Below are 14,914 nucleotides of genomic sequence, written 5' to 3' on the forward strand. Positions count from 1 at the left end.
AATTCAGGTTAACTCACTTCCATTTTCATTGTGGCAATAAAATCTAGTTCCGTGTAGCCTTCATTTTGAAAATTTTCCATGTAATCCTGCATATAAAGTAAATAGCAAAAAATCCAATTTAATAAACTGTTTTAAATGCTTTGCATAAAATACATAGTTTACTATAATATATTCCTCTCAACATAGATGAATAAGTGTTACATTAAGTATGTATATCCTTTGTAATGATCCTATTCTTGTAAACTTACAAGCGGTAAACAAGGACTCTGAGGTTACAACATCAATATAAATAAGCAAATCTTAAAATTGATAATATCTGTAAACACTTTGGGCATAGCTATAGTAAATTACCATAGCAACAAGGCAATTTAGCTTCTTACAAGAGTTAAAGTATAATTATGTCAAACTTAACCATAAATCTCTGTAAATCACAGCCTATTTTTATTCTCATAAAGTGTTGTTGACAATTTCAGTAGTGGTGCAACATTTGATACTATGCTTGAAAAATTACAGATTATTCCTTCCAGCACTTGTGATTTTTTTCCTGTATACCTTTACTGTGCATGAAAATTTAATTAACATTAACATAGTTAAAAACTTAACTTAGCTTGATTCATTTCACACCTGTTCATTACACAGTCCATGCTCAGCCTCAGAGTAAAATATATTTTACATAACCATTGATTAAGGATGTGACAATTATGCTGGCATAAGTTTGGGGATCAGAAATTGTGTTGGAATTTAAGAAGTAATTAAAAAGCTTTAATTTGACAGTAAAAAAATCCATAATTTGCACGATTACATTAAATAATTGAGATGCTCTAATAGGGCAGTCAAAAGTTTTAATAGAACAGTCACATACGTTATGCTACTCTAACAAAGTATCAGTGATAAGTTGCAAATATGTAATGAAATACTCCCGATATGGTAACCAAGTAAAATGATATTTCTCAAAAGTATAATAGGTGACATTTTTAGCAATGCTCAAAAGCATATTGCTCAACTTTATGAGAAGAATAGCCTCAAGCCCACCATTGACATATGATAATGCATTTGCAAGTAATCAAGACACACGGTAGTGTGTCGTGCGGCCCAAGAAGCCGGCGCGTAACACCCGCGTGAGTATATTGACAGGAAGAAAGAAAACGCAATTTTCGCACCTCCGTAGCTCCGTGCTTCCTTGATGAAACAAGACGATTTTTGCTGTGGACATTCCCCCCAACTGTAGCACTCCACATTCCAAATTTGAGCGAAATCGCTTCGCGCGTTTCCGAGATATGCGACTTCAAAAATTGGCTCAGTTTCTTCGTTTTTTTTTTCTTCTTTTTCTTTTTCTTGTCGCACACTTACAAACACTGCTATAAAACTCGCACGCCATATCCGATTGTCTTGAAATTTGGCACACAGAAGGGGGATATAAAGGCGCATCTCTGTACCAACTTTGGCTGGAATACGATAAACAGGCAAAGAGTTATGAGCGATTATTCACGAAAATTAACACCAATATGTTGTCACGCCTACAGGGTAAACCGCGTATGGGAAGAAGCTGAAAATCGGTGGGTAAATAGGTTAATTATTGAACCTCAAACCTTTTGTGGTTTGAAAGAAATCGAGCTAAAAACCAGGAAGATACAACGAAAAAACCAACAGTGTGTAACAATTACGCAATCGAGATTAGTTAATAAAAAACGACTGATTGCCACGCCTACCAGGTAAACCGCTTGGGGTAATGCTTTGAAAATCGCTGTACAGATGGAGTTATCATCTTAGAAAGGCTCTTCAATGGTGTAGAAGAATCAGACTTAAAACCACGGAGTTATAACACGAAATCCAACTTAGTGTAGCAAGTGCGAGATCGAGATACTCTAATAGAGCAGTCATCCTAATAGAGCAGTCATCCTAATAGAGCAGTCATCCTAATAGAGCAGTCACCCGAAGAGAATTCAAGAGATCAGCTAGAAACAAGTAACCTGTATAGAGATCAGCTACAAACAAGCCACCCTGTAGAGAGATCAGCCACAAACAATTCACCCTGTAGAGAGATCAGCTAGAAGAAGTTACCTTGTAGGGAATTCATGCAACTATAGAAAGAGATAATTCAGCTAGAAGAAATCACCTTGTAGAGTTCAGCTACAAAGAAACCACAATGTAGAGAGTTCAGATACAAAGAAACCACCATGTAGAGAATTCGTTTACAAACAAGTCACCCTATAGAAAGATCAGCTAGAAGAAGTTACCTCGTAGAGAGTTCAGTTACAAAGAAACCACCATGTAGAGAATTCATTTACAAACTAGTGACCCTGTAGAGACATCACCTAGAAGAAGTTACCTTGTAAAGAGTTAAGCTACATAGAAACCATTCTGTAAAGAGCTCAGCTGCAAACAAATCACCTGTACAGAATTCAGCTACAAACAAATCACCCTGTAGAGAGATCAGCTAGAAGAAGTTACCTTGTAGGGAATTCATGCAACTATAGAAAGAGATAATTCAGCTAGAAGAAATCACCTTGTAGAGTTCAGCTACAAAGAAACCACAATGTAGAGAGTTCAGATACAAAGAAACCACCATGTATAGAGAATTCGTTTACAAACAAGTCACCCTATAGAAAGATCAGCTAGAAGAAGTTACCTCGTAGAGAGTTCAGTTACAAAGAAACCACCATGTAGAGAATTCATTTACAAACTAGTGACCCTGTAGAGACATCAGCTAGAAGAAGTTACCTTGTAAAGAGTTCAGCTACATAGAAACCATTCTGTAAAGAGCTCAGCTGCAAACAAATCACCTGTACAGAATTCAGCTACAAACAAATCACCCTGTAGAGAGATCAGCTAGAAACAAGTCACCCTGTAGAGAGATCAGCTAAAAACAAGTCACCCTGTAGAGAGTTCAGCTAGAAGAAGTCACATTGTAGAGAGTTCAGCTACAAAGAAACTACCACGTAGAGAGTTCAGCTGCAAACAAATCACCTGTAGAGAGTTCAGCTAGAAACAAGTCACCCTGTAGAGAGATCAGCTAAAAACAGGTCATCCTGTAGAGAGTTCAGCTAGAAGAAGTCACCTTTTAGAGAGTTCAGCTACAAAGCAACCACCATGTAAAGAGTTCAGCTGCAAAAAACTCAATCACCTTGTAGAAAGATCGGCTAGAAGAAGCCTTGTAGAGAGTTCAGCTACAAAGAAACCACCATGTAGAGAGTTCAGCTGCAAACAAATCACCTATAGAGAGTTCAGCTAGAAACAAGTCACCCTGTAGAGAGTTCAGCTAGAAGAAGTCACATTGTAGAGAGTTCAGCTACAATGAAACTCCCATGTAGAGAGTTCAGCTGCAAACAAATCACCCTGTAGAGAACTCAGCTACAAACATATATGCAGTGTAAAAAGATCAGCTAGAAGAAGTTACCTTGTAGAGAGTTCAGCTACAACGAAACCACCATGTAGAGAGTTCAGCTACAAACAAATTACCTGTAGAGAGTTCAGCTAGAAACAAGTCACCCTGTAGAGAGATCAGCTAGAAACAAGTCACGTTGTAGAGAGTTCAGCTAGAAGAAGTCACGTTGTAGAGAGTTCAGCTACAAAGAAACCACCATTTAGAGAGTTCAGCTGCAAACAAATCACCCAGTAGAAAGTTCAGCTATGAACAGATCACCCTGTTGAGAGTTCAGTTAGAAACAAGGAATCCTGTAGAGAGATCACCTAGAAGTATCGCCCTGTAGAGAGTTCAGCTACAAACAAATCACCTGTAGAGAGTTCAGCTACAAACAAATCACCCTGTAGAGAGATCAGCTAGAAGAAGTCACCTTGTAGAGAGTTCAGCTATAAAGAAACCACCATGTAGAGAATTCAGCTGCAAACAAATACCCTGTAGAGAACTCAGCTACAAACAAATCGCCCTGTAGAAAGATCAGCTAGAAGAAGTTACCTTGTAGGGATTTCAGCTACAAACAAATCACCCTGTAGAGAGTTCAGCTACAAAGAAGCCATTCTGTAAAGAGCTCAGCTGCAAACAAATCACTTGTACAGAATTCAGCTACAAACAAATCACCCTGTAGAGAGATCAGCTAGAAGAAATTACCTTGTAGATAGTTCAGCTACAAACAAATCACCCTGTAGAAAGATCAGTTAGAAGAAGTTACCTTGGAGAAAGTTCAGCTACAAAGAAACCATTTTGTAAAGAGCTCAGCTGCAAACAAATCACCTGTACAGAATTCAACTACAAACAAATCACCCTGTAGAGAGTTTAGCTATAAGAAGTTACCTTGTAGATAGTTCAGCTACAAACAAACCTCCCTGTAGAGAGATCAGCTAGAAGAAATTACCTTGTAGAGAGTTCAGCTACAAAGAAACCACCACGTAGAGAGTTCAGCTGCAAAGAAAACACCCTGTAGAAAATTCTGCCAGAAACAAATTGCCCTGTAGAAAGATAAGTTAGAAGAAGTTACCTTTTAGAGAGTTCAGCTACAAAGAAACCATTCTGTAAAGAACTCAGCTGCAAACAAATCACCTATACAGAATTCAGCTACAAACACATCACCCTGTAGAGAGATCAGCTAGAAGAAGTTACCTTGTAGATCGTTCAGCTACAAACAATTCACCCTGTAGAGAGAGCAATTAGAAGAAGTCACCTTGTAGAGTGTTCAGTTACAAAGAAACCACCATGGAGATTTCTGTAATCAATATAATATTATGTGACCGGATTTGCGAAAAGGGGTCTTCCACACACATCCAATTCCGTAACCGTTGGAGACCATAACTCAGTGTTCAAGTAACATATTAATCTGAACATTTCACCACGTATTCAGCTATAGTTGTGCTCACCACTGTCCAAAATACAAGGCAATAGCTCTTTCCAATCTGAAGTTATCAATTGTCAAAGTTGGCAAATTGGATGTGTGTGGAAGACCCCTTTTCGCAAATCCAGTCACATATGTATTATACAGTATATATAATTTGTACATTAATTTTACTGATAAAATATTTAAAGTACATCTACTTCATCTTTTCTTCTTCCTGTAGTAAAGAAAAAAACATAGGTTAAAAAAGTCCCAAAGCTGGCCATAGGCCGGCTTTGGGGTATACAAATACAAAAAGAAATGAAATCTGATCCAAAACAGCCAAGCTGTAAAAAAAGTGTGCGGCCCTCAGAAAGGCTATGGTGAAAAAAGATGTGAAATCCAAGGTGGCGGCCAAGAAATGGCTGTGATGGTAGGTTAATGGTAAAAATTTTAATAATGACAATTTAGGTAAATTTTGTGAAGCGGCACAAAAATTCACCTGAATTGTTGTTATTAAAATTTTTACCATTAACCTACCATCACAGCCATTTCTTGGCCGCCACCTTGGATTTCACATCTTTTTTCACCATAGCCTTTCTGAGGGCCGCACACTTTTTTTACAGCTTGGCTGTTTTGGATTAGATATATATATCAAGACACACGGTAGTGTGTCGTGCGGCCCAAGAAGCCGGCGCGTAACACCCGTGAGTATATTGACAGGAAGAAAGAAAACGCAATTTTCGCACCTCCGTAGCTCCGTGCTTCCTTGATGAAACAAGACGATTTTTGCTGTGGACATGCCCCCCAACTGTAGCACTCCACATTCCAAATTTGAGCGAAATCGCTTCGCGCGTTTCCGAGATATGCGACTTCAAAAATTGGCTCAGTTTCTTCGTTTTTTTTTTCTTCTTTTTCTTTTTCTTGTCGCACACTTACAAAAACTGCTATAAAACTCGCACGCCATATCCGATTGTCTTGAAATTTGGCACACAGAAGGGGGATATAAAGGCGCATCTCTGTACCAACTTTGGCTGGAATACGATAAACAGGCAAAGAGTTATGAGCGATTATTCACGAAATTAACACCAATATGTTGTCACGCCTACAGGGTAAACCGCGTATGGGAAGAAGCTGAAAATCGGTGGGTGAATAGGTTAATTATTGAATCTCAAACCTTTTGTGGTTTGAAAGAAATCGAGCTAAAAACCAGGAAGATACAACGAAAAAACCAACAGTGTGTAACAATTACGCAATCGAGATTAGCTAATAAAAAACGACTGATTGCCACGCCTACCAGGTAAACCGCTTGGGGTAATGCTTTGAAAATCGCTGTACAGATGGAGTTATCATCTTAGAAAGGCTCTTCAATGGTGTAGAAGAATCAGACTTAAAACCACGGAGTTATAACACGAAATCCAACTTAGTGTAGCAAGTGCAAGATCGAGATACTCTAATAGAGCAGTCATCCTAATAGAGCAGTCATCCTAATAGAGCAGTCACCCGAAGAGAATTCAAGAGATCAGCTAGAAACAAGTAACCTGTATAGAGATCAGCTACAAACAAGCCACCCTGTAGAGAGATCAGCCACAAACAATTCACCCTGTAGAGAGATCAGCTAGAAGAAGTTACCTTGTAGGGAATTCATGCAACTATAGAAAGAGATAATTCAGCTAGAAGAAATCACCTTGTAGAGTTCAGCTACAAAGAAACCACAATGTAGAGAGTTCAGATACAAAGAAACCACCATGTAGAGAATTCGTTTACAAACAAGTCACCCTATAGAAAGATCAGCTAGAAGAAGTTACCTCGTAGAGAGTTCAGTTACAAAGAAACCACCATGTAGAGAATTCATTTACAAACTAGTGACCCTGTAGAGACATCAGCTAGAAGAAGTTACCTTGTAAAGAGTTCAGCTACATAGAAACCATTCTGTAAAGAGCTCACCTGCAAACAAATCACCTGTACAGAATTCAGCTACAAACAAATCACCCTGTAGAGAGATCAGCTAGAAGAAGTTACCTTGTAGGGAATTCATGCAACTATAGAAAGAGATAATTCAGCTAGAAGAAATCACCTTGTAGAGTTCAGCTACAAAGAAACCACAATGTAGAGAGTTCAGATACAAAGAAACCACCATGTATAGAGAATTCGTTTACAAACAAGTCACCCTATAGAAAGATCAGCTAGATGAAGTTACCTCGTAGAGAGTTCAGTTACAAAGAAACCACCATGTAGAGAATTCATTTACAAACAAGTGACCCTGTAGAGACATCAGCTAGAAGAAGTTACCTTGTAAAAAGTTCAGCTACATAGAAACCATTCTGTAAAGAGCTCAGCTGCAAACAAATCACCTGTACAGAATTCAGCTACAAACAAATCACCCTGTAGAGAGATCAGCTAGAAGAAGTTACCTTGTTGATAGTTCAGCTACAAAGAAACCATCATGTAGAGAGTTCAGCTACAAACAAATCTCCCTGTAGAGAGATCAGCTAGAAGAAGTTACCTTGTAGAGAGTTCAGCTTCAAACAAATCACCCTGTAGAAAGATCAGCTACAAACAAATCTCCCTGTAGAGAGATTAGCTAGAAGTTACCTTGTAGTTCAGCTACAAAGAAACCATCATGTAGAGAGTTCAGCTACAAACAAATCTCCCTGTAGAGAGATCAGCTAGAAGAAGTTACCTTGTAGAGAGTTCAGCTTCAAACAAATCACCCTGTAGAAAGATCAGCTAGAAGAGGTCACCTTGTAGAGAGTTCAGTTACAAATAAACCACCATGTAGAGAGCTCAGCTACAAATTAGTGACCTTGTAGAGACTTCAGCTAGAAGAAGTTACCTTGTAGATAGTTAAGCTACAAAGAAACCATTCTTTAAAGAGCTCAGCTGCAAACAAATCACCTGTAAAGAATTCAGCTACAAATAAATCACCCTGTAGAAAGATGAGCTAGAAAAAGTTACCTTGTAGAGAGTTCAGTTACAAAGAAACCACCATGTAGAGAATTCAGCTACAAACTAGTGACCCTGTAAAGACATCAGCTAGAAGAAGTTACCTTGAGAGAGTTCAGCTACAAAGAAACCATTATTTAAAGAGCTCAGCTGCAAACAAATCACCTATATAGAATTCAGCTACAAACAAATCACCATGTAGAGAGATCAGCTAGAAGAAGTTAACTTGTAGAGAGTTCAGCTACAAACAAATCACCCTGTATAGAGATCAGCTAGAAGAAGTTACCTTGTAGAGAGTTCAGCTACAAAGAAACCACCATGTAGAGAGTTCAGCTGCAAAGAAATCACCCTGTATAAAATTCTGCCACGAACAAATCACCCTGTAGAAAGATCAGTTAGAAGAAGTTACCTTGTAGAGAGTTCAGCTACAAAGAAACCATTCTGTAAAGAGCTCAGCTGCGAACAAATCACCTGTACAGAATTCAGCTACAAACAAATCACCCTGTAGAGAGATCAACTAGAACAAATTACTTTGTAGAGAGTTCAGCTACAAAGAAACCACCATGTAGAGAGTTCAGCTGCAAACAAATCACCCTGTAGAAAATACAGCCACAAACAAATTGCCCTGTAGAAAGATCAGTTAGATGAAGTTACCTTTTAGAGAGTTCAGCTACAAAGAAACCACCCTGTAGAGAGATCAGCTAGAAGAAGTTACCTTGTAGATCGTTCAGCTACAAACAAATCACCCTGTAGAGAGATCAGCTAGAAGAAGTTACCTTGTAGAGAGTTCAGCTACAAAGAAACCACCATGTAGAGAGTTCAGCTGCAAAGAAATCACCCTGTAGAAAATTCTGCCACAAACAAATTGCCCTGTATAGAGAGATCAGTTAGAAGAAGTTACCTTTTAGAGAGTTCAGCTACAAAGAAACCATTCTGTAAAGAGCTCAGCTGCAAACAAATCACCTGTACAGAATTCAGCTACAAACAAATCACCCTGTAGAGAGATCAGCTAGAAGAAATTACCTTGTAGAGAGTGAAGCTACAAACAAATCACCCTATTGAAAAATCAGCTTGTAGAAGTCACCTTGTAGAAAGTTCAGTTACAAAGAAACCATTCTGTAAAGAGCTCAGCTGCAAACAAATCACCCTGTAGAGAGATCAGCTAGAAGAAGTTAACTTGTAGAGAGTTCAGCTACAAAGAAACCATCATTTAGAAAGTTCAGCTTCAAACAAATCACCTGTAGAGAGTTCAGCTACAAACAAATCTCCCTGTAGAGAGATCAGCTAGAAGAAGTTACCTTGTAGAGAGTGAAGCTACAAACAAATCACCCTATTGAAAAATCAGCTAGAAGAAGTCACCTTGTAGAAAGTTCAGTTACAAAGAAACCACCATGTAGAGAGTTCAGCTACAAACTAGCCACCTTGTAGAGACATCAGCTAGAAAAGTTACCTTGTAGAGAGTGAAGCTACAAAGAAACCATTCTGTAAAGAGCTCAGCTGCAAACAAATCACCTGTACAGAATTCAGCTACAAACAAATCACCCTGTAGAGAGATCAGCTAGAAGAAGTTAACTTGTAGAGAGTTCAGCTACAAAGAAACCATCATTTAGAAAGTTCAGCTTCAAACAAATCACCTGTAGAGAGTTCAGCTACAAACAAATCTCCCTGTAGAGAGATCAGCTAGAAGAAGTTACCTTGTAGAGAGTGAAGCTACAAACAAATCACCCTATTGAAAAATCAGCTAGAAGAAGTCACCTTGTAGAAAGTTCAGTTACAAAGAAACCACCATGTAGAGAGTTCAGCTACAAACTAGCCACCTTGTAGAGACATCAGCTAGAAAAGTTACCTTGTAGAGAGTTCAGCTACAAAGAAACTATTCTGTAAAGAGCTCAGCTGCAAACAAATCACCTGTACAGAATTCAGCTACAAACAAATCACCCTGTAGAGAGATCAGCTAGAAGAAATTACTTTGTAGAGAGTTCAGCTACAAAGAAACCACCATGTAGAGAGTTCAGCTGCAAAGAAATCACCCTGTATAAAATTCTGCCACAAACAAATTGCCCTGTAGAAAGATCAGTTAGAAGAAGTTACCTTTTAGAGAGTTCAGCTACAAAGAAACCATTCTGTAAAGAGCTCAGCTGCAAACAAATCACCTGTACAGAATTCAGCTACAAACAAATCACCCTGTAGAGAGATCAGCTAGAAGAAATTACCTTGTAGATAGTTCAGCTACAAACAAATCACCCTTAGAAAGATCAGTTAGAAGAAGTTACTTTGTAGAGAGTTCAGCTACAAAGAAACCATTCTGTAAAGAGCTCAGCTGCAAGCAAATCACCTGTACAGAATTCAGCTACAAACAAATCACCCTGTAGAGAGATCAGCTAGAAGAAATTACATTGTAGATAGTTCAGCTACAAACAAATCTCCCTGTAGAGAGATCAGCTAGAAGAAATTATCTTGTAGAGAGTTCAGCTACAAAGAAATCATCATGTGGAGAGTTCAGCTGCAAAGAAATCACCACTGCCCAAATTTCAAGGCAATAGCTCTTTCCATTCTGAAGTTATCAATTGTCAAAGTTGGCAAATTGGATGTGTGTGGAAGGCCCCTTTTCGCAAATCCGGTCCCATATGTATTATATATATAATTTGTACATTTACTGATAAAATATTTAAAGTACATCTACTTCATCTTTTCTTCTTCCTGTAGTAAAGAAAAAAAACATAGGTTAAAAAAGTCCCAAAGCTGGCCATAGGCCGGCTTTGGGGTATACAAATACAAAAAGAAATGAAATCTAATCCAAAACAGCCAAGCTGTAAAAAAAGTGTGCGGCCCTTGAAAAGGCTATGGTGAAAAAAGATGTGAAATCCAAGGTGGCGGCCAAGAAATGGCTGTGATGGTAGGTTAATGGTAAAAATTTTAATAACGACAATTCAGGTGAATTTTTGTGCCGCTTCACAAAATTTACCTGAATTGTCATTATTAAAATTTTTACCATTAACCTACCATCACAGCCATTTCTTGGCCGCCACCTTGGATTTCACATCTTTTTTCACCATAGCCTTTTCAAGGGCCGCACACTTTTTTTACAGCTTGGCTGTTTTGGATTAGATTTATATTTCTTGTTCATATTGAACACTGTTCATAATCAAAATTGTTGCTGGATAATACCATAGTTATGTAGCTATTTCATTTCATACGTACTTTGCACTTATTATTTTGCAACCAAGTTTTAACTTCTCCACTTAATTCATTGAATGGATGCAGATCATCTTCAATGTGCACTTTTCTTGAAAAAGGAAGAGAGTAAGGCTCATCAGTAGAAGGGTTTTCACTTAATTGAAAGCACAAATTTGTCTTAATAAATGTAACTAATTTATACCACAAATCAAGATAATATTCAAGCCAACTCTGTGATTTATTGCTTGCAATGGTTGCTCCTTCCCTAGTTCCCCAACTCCGATTGTTGATATTGCAGAAAGCATAAATCATGAGAAATAAGTAGCCAGATGGTAAGCAAAGAAGATACCATATGGAATGAAGCAATCCAAAGATTTCATTAGCATGAAATATTCCAGCAATAATGAATGTAACAGCAAAAATCCCAAGGTATACAACACTGACATCTACTGGAAATCTGAAATGGCTACTTGTGCTGTTCGTGTATACTGATTGATCTCCTTTAGTAGCCACATCAATTGTTTCTGTTAAAATTCCTGATATAACGATAGCCATTATAATTGAAAACAATAGTGTTAGAATCATGGCTATATTGATTTGTGTCTTCTCTGTGGCATAGATGCAAACCACACCATATAGCACACTTATTACACTCAATGCAACAAGGAGAGCTTCCTCACTTAAGCTTGAATCTATTGATTTAAGCCCAGTAACAATTACAAGGATAACAGTTGCCGGAGATATCAACGTCGAAAAAAACATTATAACCTGATATAGTATAAACAGTATGGATATGGAATCATTATTTGTGGTAATGCTGTGATAGTTTCTAATTACTTTTGCCATATTAGCTATAGTAGATGCTATCCATCGCCGTCGCTGTTTGTAAAACTCCTCAAAAGTTTCAGGACAGTATGTGCTATCTTGTGATACTGCTGAGTACTCTAATCTATATCCATTTTGTATTAGTAAGGTGCATAACCATCTATCCTCACCCATATCTTTTATCAAGAAATCAAACCCATTTTCTACAGTGGTTGCATATTCTTCCATTACCTTTTTCAATGCACTGCCTCTAAATGCACTGAAACATCCTGGACAACATAAAACACAGCCAAGGATATGTTCTGCTGCTTTTTGAAACCAATGGCCAACAGTATAATCAAAAGTCTGGTACCATACTAAGGGGCCAGAACCTAAAGGATAAGTTCGAGCACAAACTGCACCAACTTTATAATCACGATCAAGAATGTCAAGGAGGGCTACAACAGAGTCATATGTAAAATCAACATCTGCATCTGTAGTTAGAATAAATGATTTGTTGCTGTCAATGTCTGTACGATGCTTTAGCACATACTTCATGTACATCACTTGACTCCATCGCTTTTTATTCTTCACTTTGTTGTTATCCTTTAAATGAATGTGAAAAGGAATGTCCCTTTCAGCATTTTTATTATTCACTCTTGCATATTTCAGTTGCATTCCATATGGAGTCTCCATCTTTTCAACTTCATTTGGTTCGAGACTGACTGTACTACTGAGCAAGCCCAGCAGCTGAATGATCCATTGGTTTAATTGACTACCAGTGCAAGCATTGTCAAAGAAAATGTGAGACTCAAAAATATACTGCCTGTCACTATCTTCAGGAGCTAATGCAATGCGGTTAATAGAACGTAACAGCTGACTCATTTCAGCCACATTCTCATGAAACATGGTTGAGCATATAAAAACAGTACAATCTCTTGTTTTGTCACCAGGACTCTTCACGATAATACTTTTGCTGTTTATATCTCCAGTTATTGCAGTTTTCCTGTTGATTATCAAATGCTGTTCCACAAATATACTGTTGTAACGTGGCATCCAAAACAAATCTGCATCGTTTGTTAAGACTTTTGAGTTTTGCATTATATGACAGCCAAATGCCATGAACTGTGAAACCCAGAACAAAAAAGCCACTGAAGGGATGATGAGTGCAATATCCCAATCAAAAGAATAATCTTTCACAAACGGAAATGCTTCATTTAGTTGTACAGTACATGCAAACCATCCAAATGCCACTGGTGTACATGGTAACACCGAGAGAAAAAAAGAAAATGATTGTAAGGCACATGTTATCCATGCAAACAGATAAGCTATAAAACTCATGAATATGTTTGCCATAAATATGCCAAGTTCATGGTTATCAAATTCAAAATTGTTAACATCCAAATTTATTTCAAAATCTAGCAACCATACTGCAAATCCATATGATGAAAATAGAATCAATACTATTCTCATGGCACTAGTAATGAGCCCTACAAAATGACAAATTGTATTTTTTTTATTTCTGTAGATAATTTGTACATAAAATAGCAATTACATATATATTACGTGTATATATCACATCATTAGCTTACCCCTTAACCTTCCAAACATTGTGCAATCATTTTATACTACTCCATTATTACTTTATATCTCCTAAGCAATCATCAGGAAACTTCAGGACAATTTCTCTATAATATTCCAGCAATCAACTGAGAACATTACATAGAATGATCCACTTACTTAATAGGAGGTGATTAAAATGTAAAAAAAAATTAATGCTTATCACCAAATGCCAGAAGCATTTTTTGGTGTTTAATTGGATAGCAACAATATTCAGCTACAAGCAGAACAAATAGATGTTACGCTACTTCTAAAACCCAGGCAGCGATGCAATTAATACTATGCCTATAAGGTAATTAACCAGCCATGCCGGTATATATTAATGCTATTGCTATAAATGCTAGATTTGTAAATACTGCAATTTATTGTATTTGGTATTTTTTGAATTATGTTGCAATTTGGTAATTTTTACATTGCTATGCACTTATTCACTCTAACAAACCACTTTACACTGCAAATTACACACAGAAGCATCTTCTCAACTGTTTTATAGTTTGTCTATCATGTGTTCTCACGTGGATTGTTTAGGGAAAGCCTTGGAGGCTGCCCTCCATTTTAGTTTGCGTGTGTATGCCAAGTTACACCCCATTTTCTTCAAAAAATTGCTATATCATTTTTATGACTGCATGGGTCTGCAAAAACACGGCATGTGGGCACAGACTACACCCCTCACACAACAGATCATATCTCTGTATTGAAGTAAACTATTGAGTAGGGGGAAACTTTTTTCTCCCTACTCAATGACAAAGAGATAAAAGTGGTCTAGCCACATGAGACTAGAACATTATAATTATGGTCATAGCATGATGAAATAAAACAGTATGGATAGTTAAAGTTTGGAAAAGTACAAACTTTTCTTTGAAGGAATTTGTTATTTGAGACCGGGCTTGCAAAACTGGAGCACAAACTACACCCCGTCACAACAGACCATATCTCCATATGTGACCAAAATTTGGAAAATCACCCATATAGGTGCATTTGACACCTAAAATATTTAATGATCAAATCACAAACTTTATAGCGCAAATCTACTTGTTAGTAGTTGTAAGCCATTCTCAATACCTTATATTACAAGAAAATTCTTGAAATGTTTTAAAACTGGGCCCTGCTCTTATTAGCAACCCACTAATCATGAAAATTCTAATTATTTCACATGCACCCATATGGGTAAATTCATGCACATATTGAAGTAAACTATTAACATTCTGTAGTTTGTGTTATAAAACCAATTAAAATTTTAATTAGAAAATGGTATGCATAATATGCTTTGATCTTTGGAGGATAATGAAGCCTTTAAAATCCACTAAGAGACCTGCTAGCAGGTTCTTAAAATGGTTAGTAACCTGCTAGCAGAAAAGACCTCAAGTATCACAAATCTCACTTTCGATCTAATCAGGCTGATAGCCTGCAGTGGGTGACCAGTCACCCAGGCCAACATGTGGTCAACCACTCTATTCATTTTATAGGTGTACCTAAAAGAATTCGATTATGGGAGGTACAATCTAACGTCGCACGCATGTTTGTCGTGATAAACGGAGAAATCCAAAAATATCACGGAAAATTCCGTTTAGCGCCCATCTGTTTGTAGAGTGTTTTATGGC

The 14,914-nt window shown here is 37.5% G+C and overlaps 1 protein-coding gene across 1 annotated transcript in view; it reads right to left on the reverse strand.

Annotated features, from left to right (window-relative positions):
• The window catches only part of LOC136246869 (chitin synthase chs-2-like), an 81,048-nt gene that overhangs the window by 30,416 nt on the left and 35,718 nt on the right, over positions 1-14,914 (reverse strand). Inside the window, exons 3-4 of the mRNA XM_066038474.1 lie at positions 10,914-13,183; positions 18-86 (exon numbers count right to left, since the gene is read on the reverse strand). Of these exons, the coding sequence (XP_065894546.1) occupies positions 18-86; positions 10,914-13,183 (2,339 nt within the window). The remainder of the gene's footprint in view (positions 1-17; positions 87-10,913; positions 13,184-14,914) is intronic.

The sequence above is a fragment of the Dysidea avara genome, chromosome 2 (genome assembly GCF_963678975.1).
Source record: "Dysidea avara chromosome 2, odDysAvar1.4, whole genome shotgun sequence".
NCBI classification, from domain to species: Eukaryota; Metazoa; Porifera; class Demospongiae; order Dictyoceratida; family Dysideidae; genus Dysidea; species Dysidea avara.